General features: G+C 30.3%; 1 protein-coding gene across 3 annotated transcripts in view; it reads left to right on the top strand.

Moving 5' to 3' along the window:
• LOC134708233 (high affinity copper uptake protein 1-like) overlaps nucleotides 1–23,428 on the top strand; it is a 45,555-nt gene that overhangs the window by 2,855 nt on the left and 19,272 nt on the right. For all 3 annotated transcript variants that reach the window (XM_063568618.1, XM_063568616.1, XM_063568615.1), the window contains exon 2: nucleotides 13,936–14,163. In XM_063568618.1, coding sequence (XP_063424688.1) covers nucleotides 13,936–14,163 — 228 coding nt within the window. The remainder of the gene's footprint in view (nucleotides 1–13,935; nucleotides 14,164–23,428) is intronic.

Raw genomic sequence — 23,428 nt, 5'->3', positions numbered from 1 at the left:
AATAAGAATGATTTGATTGCAAATTGTCAACGAGGCAACTCTACAATAGAGACCAAATTCCATAAAGTTTACATCTATAGGTCACCTTACAGTCTTCAATAATGAGCAAAACACATACTGCATTCATGTCATAGTCAGCTATAAAAAGCCCCAGAATGACAAATGTAAAAGAATTCAAACAAGAAGACTAACAGCCTGATTTATACATTATAACAAGTATAATGAAATACTTGACTCATCAAATTGTTACTAAGCGCAAAAAACAAACAACAGCCTGATTGACTTTTGGTTTCCTGAAGTTAAATGACAACTTTAATTACATGAATTAGTTTGCACAATTTATCACTATTTCTGGTACACTTGACAGATTGGGTGCCTTTTCCTGCATTGTACTGCTCCATAATTTCTAATTTATAATATCATCTGAAAGAAATGAAATGTTTAAACCTGTCCTTCAAATTTCCTTTTATATTTCTACACGGTCAATTGGGTTCATGAAAAAATGGTTATTGGTAAATTTGATTACTTTACTGATGTTCAATAATTAATTACATTATATTGTGTGTATTTTTATTCGACCACAATTTTTTATTCGGACCCAATAATGGTATGATGTCGTTGTCGTCTGCAAAAACACATTGGTTTCTTCAGTTTTAGGGAATAAAATTTTGGGATGGTGGTGCCAACTGTTTAGGAATTAGGGGCCTAAAGGGGCCAAAAAACAGCATTTTTCTAGTTTCAGGATAATAAATTGTGTATAAGTATTTTAATTGCTGTGATATTGTGCCACAATGTGTAAAACCACAAGTAGAAGGTTGGGATTCATTTTAGGGATTATGGGGCCAACAGTTTAGGAATTACGGTCCAAAAAGAAGCATTTTCTATTTTCCAGACTAAAACTTGTGTGTAATTAAAATTGAGAATGGAAATGGGGAATGTGTCAAAGAGACAACAACCCTACCATAGACAAAAACAACAGCAGAAAGTCACCAACAGGTCTTCAATGTAACTAGAAATTCCCGCACTTGGAGGCGTCCATCAGCTGGCCCCTGAACAAATATATACTAGTTCAGTGATAATGAACGCTATACTAATTTCCAAATTGTACACAAGAAACCAAAATTAAAATAATACAAGACTAACAAAGGCCAGAGGCTCCTGACTTGGGACAGGTGCAAAAATGCGGCTGGGTTAAACATGTTTGTGAGATCTCAACCCTCCCCCTATACCGCTAGCCAATGTAGAAAAGTAAATTAAACGCATAACAATATGCACATTAAAATTCAGTTTAAGAGAAGTTGGAGTCTATTGTATGGATCTCTCAGAAATTGTACTACAGGGCTCCATACTACAAAGGAAATGCTAGGATTATTGCTCATGGGGGGGGGGGGGTGTCAATAAGTTGGGGGGGGGGATTTTTTTGTTTACAATTTGTATAAGGGATTTAAAAAAAAAATTCAAAAATTTTTAAAGAAGAAATTTTCAATTGCACAGTACAAATGCAGTATTGCGCAATAGATTAGATTTGAAAGATCTTTGTGTCCAAAAAACTATATTATGTCAAATATTTGATCACAATCCAAATTCAGACAGTATCAAGCTTGAATTGTGACCAAATTTGCCCTAACTGTTCAGGGTTCAACCACTGCTGTCGTATCAGGCTGCTCTCAGCGAATCATTTAAAAAAAATATTTTTAAAGTAAATATCTTAAATTATTAAAACTAACTGGGATAACAGTGTTAGCAGTATTTTAGGGGATGAACAACAATTTCAGAATTTTAAAAAGTTGGAAAAAGAAAACTCATCAAAAATGCAAGGCCTAGTATGTTTTGATACGACAGAAACTCGTCAAAAATACAAGGCCTAGTATGTTTTGATACGACAGAAACGCATCAAAAATACAAGGCCTAGTATGTTTTGATACGACAGAAACGCGTCAAAAATACAAGGCCTAGTATGTTTTGATACGACAGAAACGCGTCAAAAATACAAGGCCTAGTATATTTTGATACTACAGAAACGCGTCAAAAATACAAGGCCTAGTATGTTTTGATACGACAGAAACGCGTCAAAAAAACAAGGCCTTGTATATTTTGATACGACGGAAGGGCTTTTCGTCAACATTTAATTGTACATATAGAAGACTATTCATTGGCCCTCAAATTTAAACGTTTAAAGAAAGATAAAATATTAATTTTATGTTTCTGTATTGGAACCTTTACTGGATCTTGCACAATATTTTGTCTTCCTACGTAATGTTGTTTTGTGTTGCTGTATAAAATTTTCTTTTAAGTTGAACTACCAATCTTTGTGATACACTTTTGTGTATATATATATACAATGTATTAGAATAAAGCAGTGTCTGACAGCATGACTTTTTATCATCAGGTTGTATTTGTTTTATCCTTATTCTGTTAAAATGTATTTGAAAGTTAATCAGCTGACTGTTTTGGAGTACATGAGAATACCCCCAGTTTTTGGTTGGGTTCATGTTGCTCAGTGTTTAGTGTTCTTTATTGTGTTTTGTATATTGTTTTTGTTTTTTTGTCTTTCTTAACTATGGGGTTGTCAGTTTATTTTCCACTTTAGTGTCCATTTGGTATCTTAAGTCTCTCTTTTACATGTTATTCCTATCATTGTTTTTATTGTATGTTAATAATTTTATATTGAAATTTATTTTGTTTTGATAAAATAGATAATATATATATATCTTGTCATATGTATCCCCTTACATAAAACGTGATTTAGCTTTCCTATTTAAATAAAACCTTTATTCATTTAAATTTAGAACACAATAGAGGTTAAAATTAAGATTGTATTTTGTTTTAAGTACACATGTCCTGTCAAGGTCTATGTGAGGACGTGATCTGCCGATTTTGCAAATATTTCTTAATCAATAAAATGGTACCCAATGTAAATAAGATATATGCTTGACTTGCAGTTTAATTTTTATAGATTTTACAAACTGCAATTGGTGTTAAAAAGGAGAATGACAACAAATGAATTACTAAAGCTGATAATTTTAAAAGTATAGAGGAAGAAAAGGGTTTTTTTTGTACTTCTTTCTGTAATTTTAGAGAATTTGAAAGTGACTTGTTCTTATAAAAAAATGTATTTACAGTGTTATCCTTAACATTTAAATGATAAATCACCTTTTTAGCTCACCTGGCCCGAAGGGCCAAGTGAGCTTTTCTCATCACTTTGCGTCCGGCGTCTGTCGTCGTCGTCCGTCGTCGTCGTCGTCCTGCGTCCGGCGTTAACTTTTACAAAAATCTTCTCCTCTGAAACTACTAGGCCAAATTAAACCAAACTTGGCCACAATCATCATTGGGGTATCTAGTTTAAAAATTGTGTCCGGTGACCCGGTCAACCAACCAAGATGGCCGCCATGGCTAAAAATAGAACATAGGGGTAAAATGCAGTTTTTGGCTTATAACTCAAAAACCAAAGCATTTAGAGCAATTCTGACATGGGGTAAAATTGTTTATCAGGTCAAGTTCTATCTGCCCTGAAAATTTCAGATGAATCGAACAACCTGTTGTTGGGTTGCTACCCCTAAATTGGTAATTTTAAGGAAATTTTGCTGTTTTTGGTTATTATCTTGAAAAATATTATAGATAGAGATAAACTGTAAACAGCAATAATGTTCAGCAAAATAAGATTTACAAATAAGTCAACATTACCGAAATGGTCAAATGACCCCTTTAGGAGTTATTGCCCTTTATAGTCAATTTTTAACCATTTTTCGCAAATCTTAGTTATCTTTTACAAAAATCTTCTCCTCTGAAACTACTGCGCCATATTAAACCAAACTTGGCCACAATCATCATTGGGGTATCTAGTTTAAAAATTGTGTCCGGTGACCCGGTAAACCTACCAAGATGGCCGCCATGGCTAAAAATAGAACATAGGGGTAAAATGCAGTTTTTGGCTTATAACTCAAAAACCAAAGCATTTAGAGCAATTCTGACATGGGGGTAAAATTGTTTATCAGGTCAAGATCTATCTGCCCTGAAAATTTCAGATGAATCGAACAACCTGTTGTTGGGTTGCTACCCCTAAATTGGTAATTTTAAGGAAATTTTGCTGTTTTTGGTTATTATCTTGAAAAATATTATAGATAGAGATAAACTGTAAACAGCAATAATGTTCAGCAAAATAAGATTTACAAATAAGTCAACATTACCGAAATGGTCAAATGACCCCTTTAGGAGTTATTGCCCTTTATAGTCAATTTTTAACCATTTTTCGTAAATCTTAGTTATCTTTTACAAAAATCTTCTCCTCTGAAACGACTGCGCCATATTAAACCAAACTTGGCCACAATCATCATTGGGGTATCTAGTTTAAAAATTGTGTCCGTTGACCTGGTCAACCTACCAAGATGGCTGCCATGGCTAAAAATAGAACATGGGATAAAATGCAGTTTTTGGCTTATAACTCAAAAACAAAAGCATTAAGAGCAAAACTGGCATGGGTTAAATTGTTTATCAGGTCAAGATCTATCTGCCCTGAAAATTTCAGACGAATCGATAGTCAATTTTTAACAATTTTCATAAAATTTGTAAATTTTTACTAACACTTTTAACTGAAACTACTGGGCCAATCATTATAGATGGGGATATATGTACGCAGCAAGAATGTTCAGTAAAGTTAGATCTACAAACAAATCACCATCATCAAAACACAATTTTGTCACGAATCCATCTGTGTCCTTTGTTGAATATTCACATATACAAATGTACCAAGGTGAGCGACACAGGCTCTTTAGAGCCTCTAGTTTTAAGCAACATGATTTGAATTTTATGATATACAGTACAGGTAGAGACTTATTATTAGGGATGTCTTAATCCGTCTAGATGTCAGACTGGTACTTTTGTAGACACTCAGAATGCATTTTACAAATTAAAGATAATCATATTCATCAAAATAAAATAGGGTTATGCTTGAAACTGCACGTATATTTTTGAAATGATTTCCTAATTAACATTAATATCACCAGAATCTTGTTTCATATGACTTTTGAAAATAAATCTAAACAAAATGCAAATATATATACCGGTACAAATATACATTTTGTACATCATAAATATATCAAGTAGATGTGGGACATGTATGAGAACCAATTGCAATGAGACAACCATGACAACTATCCATCCCAATCACAATTTGTAAAAAAAACCCATTATAGGTCTGACAATTTAACATTAGTCAGTTCAAAAATGAAACGATAGTGAATGAATAAAGGATGCAGATGTTCGTTTTCAATTGGTGCCAGGACAATAATCAAATTATGCACAACTATTCTATATACATACATGTATTTAAAAAAAACCTTTGTTTTCAAAGCACTTGTATAATGAATGTTCAATCATCATTCTCTACTTATTTCCCTCATTCATTAGTTGTAAGTTCTAATTGATCACATTTTAGTCATTTATGTATTTAGCATCATATTAATCATGTGACGTCTACCAAAGGTTGAATTTACACTGTTAGGCACATTTGTGTTTTCATACCCATAACTATTTTTAAATGATTTTAATATATGATATTTTTGATCACTTAATAAAAGTACAGGAAACAATTTGTAACTTAATAAAAAAGAATTTAAAACTTATAATTGTTTTCCAGAATATAATTATCTATATAAATAAATTTTGGTGAGTCAAATTTCTTTTAGTTATTATTAATATCCAACCTTTCAAAAAGAGCTCAAAATTTAACATTTTTCTTCTATATTTATTTGGAAAGATAAATTACATGTAAGTCATGTAAGTAGTTCTAAAAATACTAGGGAAAATATAACCTTCTATGTGTTTTTGTAAGACCTAAAATTTCTATATAACCATTTCAAATATTTGTTTAAGTATATTGTAAATGAAAAGTTTGAAATCTTTCCTTTATCAAAATAATTTTTAAAACGAACTGGAAATAGTGTGTATGAGAAATTGAAGAAAATACAAATATTCCAACTCTAAACCCGAATGATGTCGATAGGCTTAATGAAAATTTAAACAGAGGAATTTCTAAAGACGAAATTCTTAAGGGCATCAAAAACCTGAAAAATGATAAAGCATTTGGGGATGATCGTATAATAAACGAATATATCAAGTCTACAGCTAGTTTATTCATTGAATTATACGAAAAATTATTTAACGTTATATTTCGCACTGGTATTATACCAGACAGTTGGCTAGTTGGTTACATTAAGCCTGTTTATAAAAATAAAGGTAGCAAGTTGGACCCCAAAAATTTTAGACCAATTACCATTTTAAGTTGTATGGGGAAACTTTTTACCGCAATTTTATGCGAGAGACTAAATCTTTTCTCTGAAGAATTCAGGATTTTAAACGAAAACCAATGTGGTTTTAGAAAGGGTTATTCAACCACCGATAATTTATTTGTGATTCATACATTGTTTGAAATTTTAAAGTTAAAAAAGAAAAAACTATTTTGTGCATTCGTCGATTTCGAAAAGGCTTTTGACACGATATGGCGAGATGCACTATGGTACAAAATGCTTTTAAATAATATGAATGGATGTATGTATAATGTGATTGTAAATATGTATCAAGGTACAAAGTCATGTATTTCATATAACAATGCCTTATCTGATTTCTTCCCATGTAGTAACGGGGTTAGACAAGGCGAAAATTTATCGCCTTTTCTTTTTTCTTTATTTTTAAATGATCTTGATTCTTTTTTGCAAAACTGTAACCTTGAGGGCCTTAAATCAGTGTCAAAAGAGCTTGAGGAAAAACTTGATATTTTTTTAAAACTTTTTATCATTCTGTACGCTGATGATACTGTTTTGATGGCCGAATCAGAAACTGAACTCCAAAAACTTTTAGATTGTTTCCAAGATTACACAGATGTATGGAAACTTAAAGTTAATGTTGATAAAACAAAGGTCGTGGTTTTTTCAAGGAGACGACCATCATGTGATTTTCAATTTTTATTTAATGGCAACAAACTTGATATTGTTGATGAATTTAACTACTTAGGAATAGTTCTAACAAGAACAGGCAATTTTAATAAAACAAAACAGTTTAATGTAGAAAAAGCTACCAAGGGTCTTTACGAAGTGTTAAGACTAGGTCGTCTACATAATCTTTCTATATATAGCCAGCTAGATTTATTTGATAAAATGGTAAAGCCAATACTACTGTACGGTTGTGAAGTATGGGGTGTTGGCAATAACGACATGATTGAAAGGGTACATCTAAAATTTTGTAAATTGTTATTAAGTCTGAAAACATCTACACCCTCTTATATGATTTATGGGGAGCTTGGAAGATATCCTATAGACTTGGACATAAAAACTAGATTGATTTCATTTTGGGGAAGATTAAACTCTGGTAAAGAGACAAAACTATCATATATTTTATATAAATTGTGTTATCACATGTCTATTAATGACAATGTGAATTTTTCATGGTTAAACAGAATAAAGACTATTCTGAACGAATGTGGTATCCCAAATGTATGGGAAACGCAATCTTTTATAAATTGCAAGTGGTTAGTTTCATTCATCAAACTTAGACTTAAAGATCAGTATGTACAAGTCTGGCATTCTTTACTAGAAAACTCACCAAAAGCACTAAATTACAAACTTTTTAAAGATTTTTTTGGAAAAGAAGATTATTTTGAAATTCTTGGGAACAAACTGTCTATTGATTTGTGTAGATTTAGGACCACAAATCACAAGCTCCCTATTGAACAGGGTAGATGGAACAATATAGTCAGAAACAATAGAATGTGTCTTCTATGTAATAAAAATGATATTGGTGATGAAATGCATTATATATTAGAATGTAAATACTTTATAGAAAACAGGAAACATTATCTGTCACATTATTATTTACAAAATGCAAATATTGTCAAATACAAAGAGATTATGTCTTCAAAAAACAAATCAGTATTGATTAAATTATGTAAATTCATAAAGATTATTAACACAGGTGTATGTGCTCCTGGCTAAAATGGACTTCAGATATTTCATTAGCAACTATTTTGTTTGCTCTGTCTTGTTGTAAATATTGTACATAATTGCATGTCTTCTCTATACCTATGTATATGGTTTATTGAGAATAAAGATATATATATAGATTCTCACCTTATATATACTGGTATAATTTTTTTTTCACTGGTTTTTAAATTATTAAAGAAAACCAAGAAAACCATTCTTATAACCTGGTCCAGACTATTTTTGACAGGATAATATACATGTAAATATACATATGATTTTGACAAAATTACAAATTTTACTGGTAATTTTGTTTAGTAATGCATATCACACAACTGGACCAAACCAATTGGTTGTACAATGTAGTACACAGTTATTTGAATTTGTAGTGCATATAGACAAAAAATGAAAAAAAAAAAAAAACAATCTGCGCTTTCTCAATGATATTTTTCCAGTGTGGTGTACTACTTTTGGGACAAATTGTATCAAAATTATAGAAAACTTCATCAGCTCTGACTCAAAATATGGTCAATTCTATGTTACAGGGGTTTTAAAATATTTTGACAGCTTCTAATTTTTAACCTTTTCCAGCTGAACCAAATCACTACTCTACTTTACTTTAAAATTCATGACCCATCAATTTTTTTACAGTGTAATTTCATCCCCCTTCTTGCTATTTGAGAAAAAAACGCATGAATTAATACATTTAGAAGGGGTATAAAAAAAATTGGCAAGCAACACACTGTCCACACTAGGGACTATATTTGTTAACAACAAAAATCAAAGGACGATAACCATGTACTCGGACCAATTTGACTTGCCAATGACATTTGGAATGGCTGCCAAGTTTATTAAATATATTAATAGAAGGGTATTGGTGTAAAATCTGTGTCATGATCTTTTAAACACAGCAGAATCTTTTCAAAATATTTTCTATTAATATTAATGAAAGAAATATTAATCCTGTAAAACTTTAACCAAAATTTCAGATTTTTTGCTGTATCAAAGCTCCTTTACAATAGCCATTTTCTGGTTGACATTATTCCAAACCATCCTTATACATTTGGTGTTTATAATTAGCATGTTTAGGAAGGCTTTACTATTTGAAGAGGCATGAGGTAACTCAGGTTTATCAGTTAAAGAAATGAAATAAAATGATATCATATGATGAGTTTGTTACTGGTCAGCCAATAACATTCAGTAATATACATAGTAGATAGGGTAGATAACTCTGTCCTTTTTATATAACAAGGTGATCGTCACCTGTCGATAATTTGTTTCAGGTAAATGTTGAAGTATTAGTTTCATGTAATCTCTGATAACAACAGGTTTGTCATTTTATTATCATCTCCTTTAACTTACCTTCTGTCTGTTTTATTTGTTTTAAAATGTTTATAATTTTTGAAAAAGATGTTTTTTTTCACATACTTTTTTTTTTATTGAAAATGATATTTGTGATATTTAAACAATAGTTGTACTCTTATTATTATGGATCTTGTTCTATTCTCGGTAATTTTTGTTGGTTCACTGAACTGCAAAATACTATATCATTATATGAAATATATGGTAACATATTTGTTCAACCTTAATTTCGGTAAAAGTAATTTATCAGATACGTGTAATTTTATTGATTGACGACTTTCTTTAGCCTTCAGGACAAAAAATTGTTTTAAAAACATTTTCTTTTTAGACCAAACTACAATGTATTTAATTGTGATGTGAATTTCTTGGTCTTATACATACATGTATATATATATTGTATTATTCACAAGTCAATCAACTGTCAGAAAATTTGATTTCTATATATTTTTGTGTATAATTCTTGTTACATGTAGGTAAATAGGTACATGTAATCACACTTTTATCTAACTTTATAAAAAGATTATATATATCCCTTCATATGAAACATGATTTAGCTTTCCTATTTAAATAAAATTAAACCTTCAATAAATTTAAATTATGAACACAATAGAGGTTAATATTAAGGTTGTTTTTGTTTTAGTACATGTGTTCTGTCAAGGTCCATGTGAGGACGTGATCTGCCGATTTTGCAAATATGTTTTAATCAATCAATAGGTACCCAATGTAAATAAGAACATTTTTGCATGTATTTTTTGGGAAAAAGTGAAGTTTTGCATAAAATAACCTTGCAAACTGCTTACTTTCTTTCAATGAAAGAAAATTAATAACCTAACATTGTCTTTAATGGTATAAGTATGAAAAAAAACCCACTATTTTTGTATTCCTTTCTGTTATCGAAGGCAAATTTCAAGTAACTTAAGCTTGAACTTATAAATTATGCATTTAAATGAATACTCACTGACATAGGGTGCATTAAAAAAAGATAATCATATTAATCCTCCAAAGTAAAATATGGTAATGCATGAAACTGCACATACACTAAGTGACTTTACAAGAAATATGAAGATGTTTCCTTGATCAATGTTGAATATGTAATTGAAGTAGCTAAAGTAAAAACAACACTTATAATCTAATGAATATTTTATCACCCTTTACATTTTAAACTTTCATTCTTTTAAAACTTAGAATAGTTTGTTTTGTTTAATGTTTTCATGTTAAAATATTTTTTTTTTTTTTTTTCAGAACAAGTTAACAAAATCCATGTGCATTTTTCTTTCAAGTGATAATAGACCACTTTCGAGTTCATCCGTCACCGGAAAAAACTCGTCAATTATACGCGCCTTTATCATCGTCATTTGTGCGTTTAGGGGCGTCGTCACTTCCTTGCAATGTTGAGCGAGTGGTTGGAAAACTATAATTCTATATTGTATGAATTATTCGGCAAATTGAATTCTCAAAATTGACAATCAACACTGCTGTCATTAGGGAAATGTCAGTAAGTACCTACAGAGCAACCATTATTTCTAGTTTATCCTGCACAAAGACGATCACTAAGACGCTTGATGAACGTAAATAGTGCAGGGATACAGGCGAGCCCCTCTATCTGGTAAATGACGTCATAAAGGCGTGTATAATTGACGAGTTTTTGCCGGTGACGGATGAACTCGAAAGTGGTCTATTAATTTTGTTTTACCTTTCCCACATACTAGCAAGTGTAAATTATTTGTTTTTAAACAGAAAAAAAATGTTGCAATTATCTGAATGACGTATGATATAATTTAATGCCATTAATCATTATAACATGAAATACACCTTTAAAATAATGGTCAACAGGACCCAAATAGTAGGAAACATTGTAAAATACAAGATGCAGAGAAGCTCCCTTAAATCATAGTTCAGGATAAAATATAATTGTCTTTACCAGGTAATTATCCAGGATTCGTGGTGGGATAGGGGATTGTACGGAAAAAATATAACTTTTTTCACCAACAATTGATTGATGTTCTCACAGATACAGGATATACATAAAAACTTCTGTTATAGCAAGTGAGATGTGACTATAAGGTTTTCATTTAAATAAAATTTGTAAGTGATTTGTTTTTAGAAAAAAAATCTCTTTGTATGAAATCAAGATTTTACTAAAAGGATGAAAATTTTGAATTGTTTTCATTGAATTTTAGATCTAACCCAGTTAATGTTAATTCCAACAATTAGTTGCTGAAAGTTGTTAACAATTGTTTTGAATTTCATCTGAATATCTTAAATTTTACAAATCTAAAGTTTGCAGGATTTGGACATTAAGCTACACATGTTATATATAACATGCAGACTTTGAATTAATATGATAAAATGATACATAAATTATCTTATTCTCAAGTCATAGTAAAATAACTAAATAAAGTATATATAGTGCTATGCTTTGTTGATCTGACCGTTGTCTTCTTTTACTTTAGGGAGGTGGTAGTTTTATAGTTGGTTTACATACTTTACTTATATTATCCATATTTTACTTCAGCTGATTTAAAAAAAATAATGACAACCCAATGCAGCATCTCTGGAAAAGCCATTCTTATATATATTCCATATTTTAGTGATTAAGATAATGTAACATGTATATGCTCCTCTGGGTACCTTACTAAGAAATTAAAGTATATTATTATTGTATATCATGTTTTCTTCATATGATCCTTTCTTTATTGAATACATCCTGGTTTATAACTTCATGCTAGCGCATACAGTTTGTTAAAGCTTGCAAATATTTGGTACATTTTAAATGTCTTACGTAAATGATGCAATAAAATATTATAAATGTCAAGGCAACCTGCTACAGTAATGTTTTTTTTACTTTCGATTATTATGTTTTTCATCTTAATGACATGGACACAGATTTACCAATTATTGTTGAAATGAAAATAGCTAGATATATTGGAAAGACTTCTCACATTATAAGGAAATTAAAGCTACATTTATTTATCTGGTATTCTATTTGCTTTATAATATATATACTGCAAGGTGCAATGAGAAGATATGTATTATGGATGTGCCACTAGGCTACATCCAGCTGGACCTTTTACAAGGAAGCTGAAGTTAATTACCAACTTAAGGTGGTACCTAACACTACAGGGAGATAACTCTGTAATATCAGCAGAACGTTTTAATGACGTTGCGTTGTGAAGGCAATATAAAGCTTCTAAATGATCAAAATTGGTGTTTGTCAAACTGCTATATAACCAGTGTAATTTTTCTGATAAAACGCTTGGTTCAAATTTTTTAAATTTTTTATATTTTTGTTTAAGGCTCAAAGTAAATACTTTGTTAAAATTTTAGGAAAATTAAACGAGCCAAATTAATTTTAGTGAAAGTGTTGGGTACCACCTTAACATGCAATCCTAGAATTGACTGTATAAGTGATAAAACTTGTCTTGATAGATTTGTTTTGTTTTTAACTTATCGGTCAAATGATGCAACTGAAAAGGAACAATGTAAAACATGTAAAAGGTTATAAAATGAGGATATGTGGCTAGAAAATCGAGAAAACTACCTTTTTTTTAAAGAAAAAATGGCTTCATTACAATTTGTATGCCCATATTTTTCACATGAATTGAGTTATGATGAAATTGACATCCTTATTTACTTATTTAAATGCAAAAATACAATGCAAGTTTACAAATTCTATAGATGATCATATTTCAAGGTTCAGAAATCTTTATAAATTTAATTTATTATGTCATCAACAGAGAAATCAACACAAGCATGACAAGATTAAAATATCATCTAATTCTTTTCTAATTTTATTACTATGTATGAAGTGTTTCCACTTGATAAAGGTTCATATATATAACAATTAGATAATATTTTAAACTCGTGTTGATGACTGTATCCATGATAAATATAAATCAGTGAAAATATTATTGGAAAGAAAGTGATACCACCAAACATTCTCTGGTAAGGTTACGTCCGATAAAAAATTAGGACTTTGTCTAAAAAATGTACCAGAATGGTTCATCAAATGAAAATTGATTCCATAATTACCAGCAGGTATACCTTATTGTAAAAAGATAAACTTCCTTGTTTGAAAAAAAGGTGGACTAGTATACATTTTTGTTTAGGGGCCAGCTGAAGCACACCTCTGGGTGCAAGATTTTCTTGCTGTATTGATGACCCATTGTTGGCCTTTGGCTGTTGTCTCTTTGACATATTCCCCATTTCCATTCTCAATTTTATGTACCATAGTGCACAGTTGTAGCAATTTCTCACGTAATAGTAAATTAGTTTAAAAAAAATAAAATTGATCTGTTAAGGCCTAGAATTTTTAAATAATCACGAATAAGAAAAGTTTGATGATAAAGTTGGGCCTGTTGAAAACACAATTATATAGAATTAAGTGTTGGTGCTTTAGGGAACAAATTTGAAATAAGGCTAATGGTACATTAGTAAATGATAAAAAAAGAAACTTAAGAGACCATTTGGTGGCCTTCAGCAGTTTCCTGCTCTATTGTCGGGTTGATGTCCCTTTCCCCATGTCCATTCTCAATTTTGATATTGAAATAGAAATTGATTACAAACAAACTCTTTTTTTTACTGTTCTTTCTTTTTTTTTCAGATTTCTTCATTCACAATAAGTAAGATGAATATGAATCATTCAGGGCACATGAATCATATGACCCATATGGGAACCACTGAGATGGATCATAGTGGCATGGATCACAGTGGCATGAATCATAATATGGGTGGTGGCATGGACCATAATATGGGTGGCATGAATCATAATATGGGCATGGATATGCACATGAATACTACAAAATGTGGTGATGGCATGATGGGAATGATGGTAAGTGAATTATCTCCCTTGTTGTAAATGTTTATAAAAGTAAGTAAATCTGGTATGATTGACAATTCAATTGAGAAAAATTCATGACAAAACAATTTATGATTTACAAATATGACAGATATGAATCAACAACAACCACTGTTACAGGCTCTTGACATAGTTACATGATGTAGATAAGTTGGCTGATTGTGAAAAAATATGCACCATATGTATTGGTTATCATGTCCTGTCTCAAAAGTAAGCCATTGAGTTGTTTTATGTGATAGCAAGCTACATGTAGCATTTGTGAGTTGTGAGTTTAAACCCCTCTCTGAAAAGGTGTTTTAGACCCATATTTACAAATGTAACTAGAATAGCCAGTTATCCTATCAAAGCTTGGCTGTACAGTCCTTACTATTGTGATATATCTTTTAAAATTTGATGTTGGTTGTATTATTTTTTAAGAAGGCAATATCTCATAAATAAGAGAGTTCTTGTGGACCTAAAATTTTGCCTGATGGGCTGTTCCTTTCTTATTGTGCATTGGCAGGTATTTCATGTATAATCAGTAGATAGTACCTCCATGTACTTGTCTTTGTCTAAAAGTAACTCCTCTTACCATTTCTTGAGTTTCAAATTCAGATCTATTATTTTCAATGAAATAGTTGTTATATATATAATTACTTGCAATTGATATAATGAATTATTTTTTAGAAAAAAGGGCATCAATTAATACATGATGATTTAAAAAATGTGCATGAAGGTTAGTTGTCATTAAAAAGCCCTGCAATTCCAGTGATCTAGCATTGTATGCCATGTGTCTATCCTTATGTACTTAAACATACATAATGGCTTATTGATGTAATATGTAAATAAGAGATAAAAAGAAAGTTAAAGAATGATATAGACATTCAGGGTAGAATTGAAATCTAGGTCATTGTTGCTGAGTTATAATCAAGGTTGACATTGACCTGAAAAGGGTCATGCTACTTGAGTACTGTGGTGAATAAATATGGGTCAACATATGTAATTTGTTAACCTAAATTTAAATAGTGAATTTTTGTTTTTTGTGCATCAGGGACTTTTGTTATTGATATTAAAATGTTTAAATTATACTATGAAAAGATATACATTTTTGTACTTCAAATTGTAGCAAAGAGTATTGGGCCTTCTATGATGACTGTTTGAAAAGTAACGATTGCTACATCAGGTCCATAAATTATTTAATCAACCTTTGTACATGTTTTTGAAATGTATTTGTTGTATAATTTTGGCAGATAACAATATTTCAATAGACAATATAGAAATTAAGAACAATAGGGATTTAGGTTCAGAACATAAAAATTCAAAGTTACCTGAAAATAAATGTTCTTATAGATACAATACATTAGTGTAACAACTGTTCAGGGAAGTGAAGACAAAAACTACATATACTGTGGAGTCATTATTATTAGTTGGATACTAGTTTTCATGGGTTTCATGGGTACAGGTTAACTACAATTTAAGTGTTCAATGAATATCAAATTTTCTTTGGCTTGTATGCAGACTTCGGTGAAAACATGAAATTAAATATCCATGAACATGTACCTTTTCCTTAATGAAAATAAGTGAATCCACAGAAGTCTATTTCTATTGGGGAAAAAAAGCAAAAACAGTATTTTATTCTCCCTCGATCGCGATCTCCCTGTTGGACTTGATCATAGCTGTTCTCCTTATTCTTCTCCTTGTTTCTAACGTTACATAACTTGATCATAAAATATTTAACTGGACCAAAACATTTCTAGACTCCTACAAGGGATACAATTCAATCTGTTATTTTTTTTCTAAATGAAGAACATGTACAGTATAAAAAATGATAATATATATCTACACAAATTAACTTTATCATAGTACTTGATTATGCTTCCTTGAAATACAAATGTACAAATTTAACACTAAAATGAGATCTACAAAAGTTGGAGAAATTTTTGATAATGTCGCATTTTCAGAAAAGATTGTTCCTTCTTCTTAATCTCCCCTTAGACTAATAGTCTGGAAAATACAGTAATAATGGGTAGAATGTGAACTAAATTTAAATACTTTTAATCAAATGATAACAATGATAGTATAATTTGAATTGAATATATAATAAAAATGGTGATAGTTATACTGGTAAAACATCACATTTGAATCTTGCTTTTGTTATACAGATGACTGTTATATGTTTATACATAAAATAGCATTCTCTTGTTGTAAAGTTTTAATGCATGGGAAGGTATAACTGTATAACCTTGTATTGTCAGTTTGTTACAGTTTAAATTCAGTTCATAATGAAAACTCTTTAAAAATAGATGAAGTCAAATTAAAAGTGTCCTTGTCAGGAAGTTTATGAACTTTTAGATTCGTTGTAAGGTGTGTGTTTTCAGATTAAAGTCATTGATGAAGGTATATCTTCCTTTAGTTGTATTAAGTCACTTAAGAACTTGTTTATAGATCACCACCCCACTTAAGTATATTGTTTGATTCTATGTTTGTTCATTTGTATTCGAGTCTGTATACTGTAATGTGACGTACAAGTGGAGAAAATGTGAAAATAAGAAACAAATTATGATGTAAATTTATATTTTATTGGAGTGTTTTGGATCTATTGAATGTCAGTTTCATGAGAACCTTAATTCCTTGTTTGATAATAGTAATTTAAGAATTAAATCCCTTGTGTTTTTTGCTAATAATTCTGTAAACAGCAAAAACTTCATTTACCTTTCATAGAGTTCTTGGATTGTCAGAACTGTTAAAATCAAAACAAAAACTTAAGAGATAGTAAGAAAATATCAATTCCAAATTTTCTTAAAGAAAAATATTTGTGCTGATACATGTATTTATATATAAATAAAGAGATTTGGTATCAGAATCAATGAGACAACCATCCACAAAAAAACCCAAATAAAGTTGATGTAAACATTTATAGGTCCTGGTGTTCTACCTTCCAACAATGAGCTACACCTGTTTACCTTCAAAAGGCTCTTGATAACAAAATGTGAAATAATACAATATATTTTCACCTTTCAAGAGATTAGAATATCCCAGAAAAAATCAATCATAATATTTACATTTTCTGTAGATCTGGAAAAGAAAAGCCAAGTAAAATTACAAAAATTTGATACAATTATTTTCCTGAAGTTTAACCTAAGATTGTAGGCAAGTTTAATTTCAGTCATATATATACAAATAAGTCACTTTGAACTTTTCATTTTGCTTTAGTGACATTCTTTTTTTAAGGTGGTACCTAACACTACAGGGAGATAACTCTGTAAAATCAGCAGAACGTTTTAATGACGTTATATTGTTAAGGGAATATTAAGCTTCTCAATGATCACAATATGTTTTTGTCAAACTGCTATATAACCAGTGTAATTTTTCTGATTAAACGGTTGGTTCAAATTTTTTTTAAATTTTTATATTTTTGTCAAAGGGTCAAAATAAATACTTAGTCAAAATTTTAAGAAAATTAAACGAGCCAAATTAATTTTAGTTCAAATGTTGGGTACCACCTTAAATGCATTTATTGCAGTCTATATTAAGCATATTTTTGTTTTGGTCTATCAAAGCTAAATTCAGGAACATGTAATTTAAACTTTACGATCATCTATAATCCCCCCCCCCCCCAAATAAAACTCAGACAGAAAGACAGAAACTATTTGCAAGTTTAAATAATTCTTTATTCCCTTAACATTTTCTAGATGTCAAAAGAAAAGCTGTGATAATCTTCTGTATATATAAAACAATTAAAGACCCTTTGGAATGATAAAATACCTTTTCTGTTTAAAGTTACAAATAAATTGAATGTTTCAGTGACATTTTAAAATATTTGAGATAGTACAATGATATAGATGTTAGAATTATGTGTTTATATAAGTAGTAATTTGGCGGTATGGTATTACCCTTATTGTAAACATCCCCTCGTCACTTTTAAGATTATCCCATTCAAAGTGAAGTCGACAATCAAGATTAACTCAACAAATAGAATTGTATCTAAAGTTAAGCAAATAAGCTTTGAAGGATGAAAATTGAGATAAACAAGTACATTTATAGATTAGTGTTACATTAAATTGTCTAGATCCAAATTAGGGTAGAGTTCCTAAAGTCGTCCGGAATACCATTAGAGGGCATTAGAATTGTATATTTAAATTGTAATCCAAAATGCCGCTGGACTTAACGCAAACAACAATTAGTCAATCTATCTAATCAAATACAAATGTGGGAACTAATTAATTTCAATTTAATTATCTCTATCTTCCGAAAATAAATATTCAGTCACTGAGTCAGGAAGGGCCTGTATGTTTGTTTTGATAACTGAAAGTTTGACTTTGAAAGAAATGTTTTCTTTTCAAAATTGCCTTGATTAATTATATATAATATGTCCATATCAAGAATAGTGAGGTACCTGTCATTTCCTCCTGAAATGTTTGTAGACCAGGATATTGAAATACATTTGATGTATGTCAGTATGTCAAAATACCTTGAAGGCACAAAATGGGTTATTACTTACATTTTATTTATAACATCAAACTTAAAATATTCATGAACACTATTTAAGGTGCTTCAGTTGAGTAAAATTGAGAATGGAAATGTGTCAAAGAGACAACAACCTGGCCATAGATCAGACAACAGCCTGTGTTTGCCCATATTAGACATTAACCCAATGATAAGGTTAAACAAAGACATTAAGAGGCCACCACAACAATTTTTTTGGCAACATTTGAATGATTTGATCGGCTCAATTTTGATTTTAACTAGAGATATTAAGCAAGTTATTATGTATTGAAATAAAGATAACATTCCTGCTAACTTTCCAATATCACCATTGGGAATTTTATGCACTTAAAAGCAAAGGACCTAATGCTTCTGATACATATATGAAATGGTTTTGACTAAGAATATATGATTTAATGCCACATTCATAGAGTTCTTCAGGGATTGTTCAGAATACCAATACAAAAAATTAAATGCTAGTTTTGAAATTTAAATTCCAAATATTTCTATAGTTTTATATGATAAAGAGACGTACAAGTGGTATAAGAACCAACATACCCGTAGCCTGGACGACCCCCCCCTTGAAAACAAATAAGCACTGTTAAAGTCAATTTTCTGTTCGAATTGTGACTGTTAAAGTCGAGTTTGTGAGTCCAACAACACCCCACCCCTTGGAAATTCCTGAATTCCTGGCTACTGGCCTGATCAATGAAACAACTATCCACAAATTTTATTCTTTAGAAAGACCAAAGAAAGTTGATATAAACAATTATAGGTCCATGTTCTACAATGAGCTACACCACCTGTATACATGTAGTATAACATACAAAAGGCTCTCGACAACAAAATGGGAAAGACTAGAATATCCATGAAAAAGTTCAATCATATTATATAATATTTACATTTTTTGTAAATCTAAATAAGCCAAGAAAAATTACAAAAATTTGATACAATTATTTTGGTGAAGTTTAACCTTTGTAGACAGGTTTCTATCACATACAAATAATTCACTAAAACTATTATTTTTGATTGAGTGACCTTCTTTTTGGAAATGCATTCAATGCAATCTATAAGCATATTTTTTTTCATTCTATCAGTATCAAGGAAAAATTTATATCATTATCAGAGCTTAAAATTAAGGTGATTCAAACTTTACAATCATTTATTATTCCCCCCCTCCCCCTTCCCCAACATTTAAAAATAATTGCTAGATTGAATAAATCCCTTAACATTTTCTAAATGTCAAAAGACAAGCTGTGATTATCTTCTTTATATATAAAACAAATTAAAGAACCTTTGGAATGATTAAATACCTTTTCTGTTTAAAGTTGCAAAATAAATTAAATGTTTCAGTGACATTTTAAAATATTTGAGATAGTACAATGATATAGATGTTAGAATTATGTGTTTATATAAGTAGTAATTTGGCGGAATGGCATTACCCTTATTGTAAACATCCCCTCGTCACTTTTAAGATTATCCCATTCAAAGTGAAGTCGACAATCAAGATTAACTCAACAAATAGAATTGTATCTAAAATTAAGCAAATAAGCTTTGAAGGATGAAAATTGAGATAAACAAGTACATTTATAGATTAGTGTTTGTCTAGATCCAAATTAGGGTAGAGTTCCTAAAGTCGTCCGGAATACCATTAGAGGGCATTAGAATTGTATATTTAAATTGTAATCCAAAATGCCGCTGGACTTAACGCAAACAACAATTAGTCAATCTATCTAATCAAATACAAATGTGGGAACTAATTAATTTCAATTTAATTATCTCTATCTTCCGAAAATAAATATTCAGTCACTGAGTCAGGAAGGGCCTGTATGTTTGTTTTGATAACTGAAAGTTTGACTTTGAAAGAAATGTTTTCTTTTCAAAATTGCCTTGATTAATTATACATGTATATAATATGACCATATCAAGAATAGTGGAGGTACCTGTCATTTCCTCCTGAAATGTTTGTAGACCAGGATATTGAAATACATTTGATGTATGTCAGTATGTCAAAATACCTTGAAGGCACAAAATGGGTTATCACTTATATTTTATTTACATCAAACTTAAAATATTCATGAATATATACTATTTAAGGTGCTTCAGTTGAGTAAAATTGAGAATGGAAATGTGTCAAAGAGACAACAACCCAGCCATAGATCAAACAACAGCCTGTGTTTGCCCATATTAGACATTAACCCAATGATAAGGTTAAACAAAGACATGTAGAGGCCACCACAACAATTTTTTTGGCAACATTTGATCTGCTCAATTTTGATTTCAACTAGAGATATTAAGCAAGTTATTATGTATTGAAATAAAGATAACATTCCTGCTAACTTTCCAATATCACCATTGGGAATTTTATGCACTTAAGGTGGTACCCAACACTTTCACTAAAATTAATTTGCCTCGTTTAATTTTCATAAAATTTTGACAACGTATTTACTTTGACCCTCAAACAAACATATAAAAATTTCAAAAACTTTGAACCAACCGTTTTGTCAGAAAAATTACACTGGTTATATAGCAGTTTGACAAACACAAATTTTGATCATTGAGAAGCTTAATATTCCCTTTACAACGCAACGTAATTAAAACGTTTAGCTGACTTTACAGAGTTATCTCCCTGTAGTGTTAGGTACCACCTTAAAAGCAAAGGACCTAATGCATCTGATACATATATGAAATGGTTTTGACTAAGAATATATGATTTAATGTCATACTGTTTATTTCAATTGAAAGTTTGCTTGGATGACTATTCAGCTTTTAATTGAAAAGTTCCAGATTCAGGTCAACACCCCATGGGGTATAATGATTAATCCCCTAGAAATAAGGGATTGATTGATTGATTGTTGGTTGCTTATGGTTCAATGGGGAAGGTGGCAGGTTTGATTACAACTTTGGTGAAGTTGCATGCCTAGAAAAAAACTTGGAGATTGATCATGCCTTAGCATGCTTGCAGGGAAAATTCTCATACACATATGTGAAATGAATTCAAAACAGAATGTGGTTTCTTATTATTGCAATACACACCCTATAGTCGCATTATTCGAATTTATAAAAACCTCATAATAATTTCTGAATTTACATTAATATTACACCTTCGTATATAGTTTTGGTATTTCAGTACATTCTCTAAATGTTTGTCAAAAACTTTGTGACCTAAAGTGAGAAGGTACATAGTGATATATTATCATTAAATTGTGAAAGTATGTAATATTATAGTCTTATTTTATTTAGTTTTTACATCTTAATGCAATAAATGGTTCCCTATCCATTAATTGTGAATATATTCATAATGATAGAAGTGCATATCAGACCTACAGGTTGTTGACACACATTTGTGTGTACTATTTTAATTAGAATGTTAATTATTCCAAACATTTTATGTTACTTCAGAGGTATTTTCAAAGGCGATACTTTAGAAGTAATTTATATCTGGTCAGTACAACTATCTATAACTAATTCAAAAATGTAAGTACATGTAGCTACATTTTGGTCAGTAATATTCATTCCATAAAATATTTTCTAATTTTAGTATAACATTGGTCCAATTTTTGCTCATCAAAACTGTGACGTTGATTATAAAAAATCGGATATTTGGGATCATTGTTCAGTTGGGAATTTAAAAATGATATATCACTGTTTTTCTTATTGCTTGAATAAGGCCTCCCTATATTAAAAAGACTTTGCCCTCATTTTCAACTTTAGAGAGTATACCTTTTTAACTACAGATTCTTTCTTTGTATATTGCAAGGTGCATGTACCCCAAGCTTTAATGGTCCCATCCTAATTTTGATATTTTGCAAGAAGTTAAATTTATTACATGAAAGTTTTCTTCAGAAAAAAAACCCACTTGCTTTTAATATATATATTGATTTTTTTGCGAACCTTTCTGCACTTAGATTTAATTGTTAAACAAGCCATGATTGGTATGACATATATATTGAAAGGTAATAAAATATCTTTAAATCTTAAAAACTCCTTTATTAATGTTTTGCCTCATGACTTCACTTTTGTAAAGTGTGTCAAATAATAAGCATGACAATGCATATATATATATACAATGTACAACAGTCTATTATTTGAACTTGAAATCATTTTCATACTTTTAATGCATACCAGTACAATTTTGACAGTTGTCTGTGATTTAATGCACTAGATACTTAAATATGACACACATTATTTGATCCTGCTTTTTTTCTTTGGATTATTTATGTCACACCAAATTTGAATTGTCTTTTAGTAGGTGATGTAATGCTCTATGTGATAAACAAATTTAAAAAATGACACACAAACAAATCACATTATTTGATCCTGCTTTTTCTTTGCATTTTGAATAATTCAACAGCTTTGAACCTGATACAGTGTTCTCCTTTTTATACGACCGCAAATTTTGAAAAAATTTTCGTCGTATATTGCTATCACGTTGGCGTCGTCGTCGTCGTCGTCCGAATACTTTTAGTTTTCGCACTCTAACTTTAGTAAAAGTGAATAGAAATCTATGAAATTTTAACACAAGGTTTATGACCATAAAAGGAAGGCTGGTATTGATTTTGGGAGTTTTGGTCCCAACATTTTAGGAATTAGGGGCCAAAAAGGGGTCAAATAAGCATTTTCTTGGTTTTCGCACTATAACTTTAGTTTAAGTTAATAGAAATCTATGAAATTTTGACACAAGGTTTATGACTACAAAAGAAATGTTGGGATTGATTTTGGGAGTTTTGGTTTCAACAGTTTAGGAATTAGGGGCCAAAAAAGGGCCCAAATA

Source organism: Mytilus trossulus, chromosome 2 (genome assembly GCF_036588685.1).
Source record: "Mytilus trossulus isolate FHL-02 chromosome 2, PNRI_Mtr1.1.1.hap1, whole genome shotgun sequence".
Classification (NCBI taxonomy): domain Eukaryota; kingdom Metazoa; phylum Mollusca; class Bivalvia; order Mytilida; family Mytilidae; genus Mytilus; species Mytilus trossulus.
This window is presented reverse-complemented; position numbering and strand designations above follow the sequence as displayed.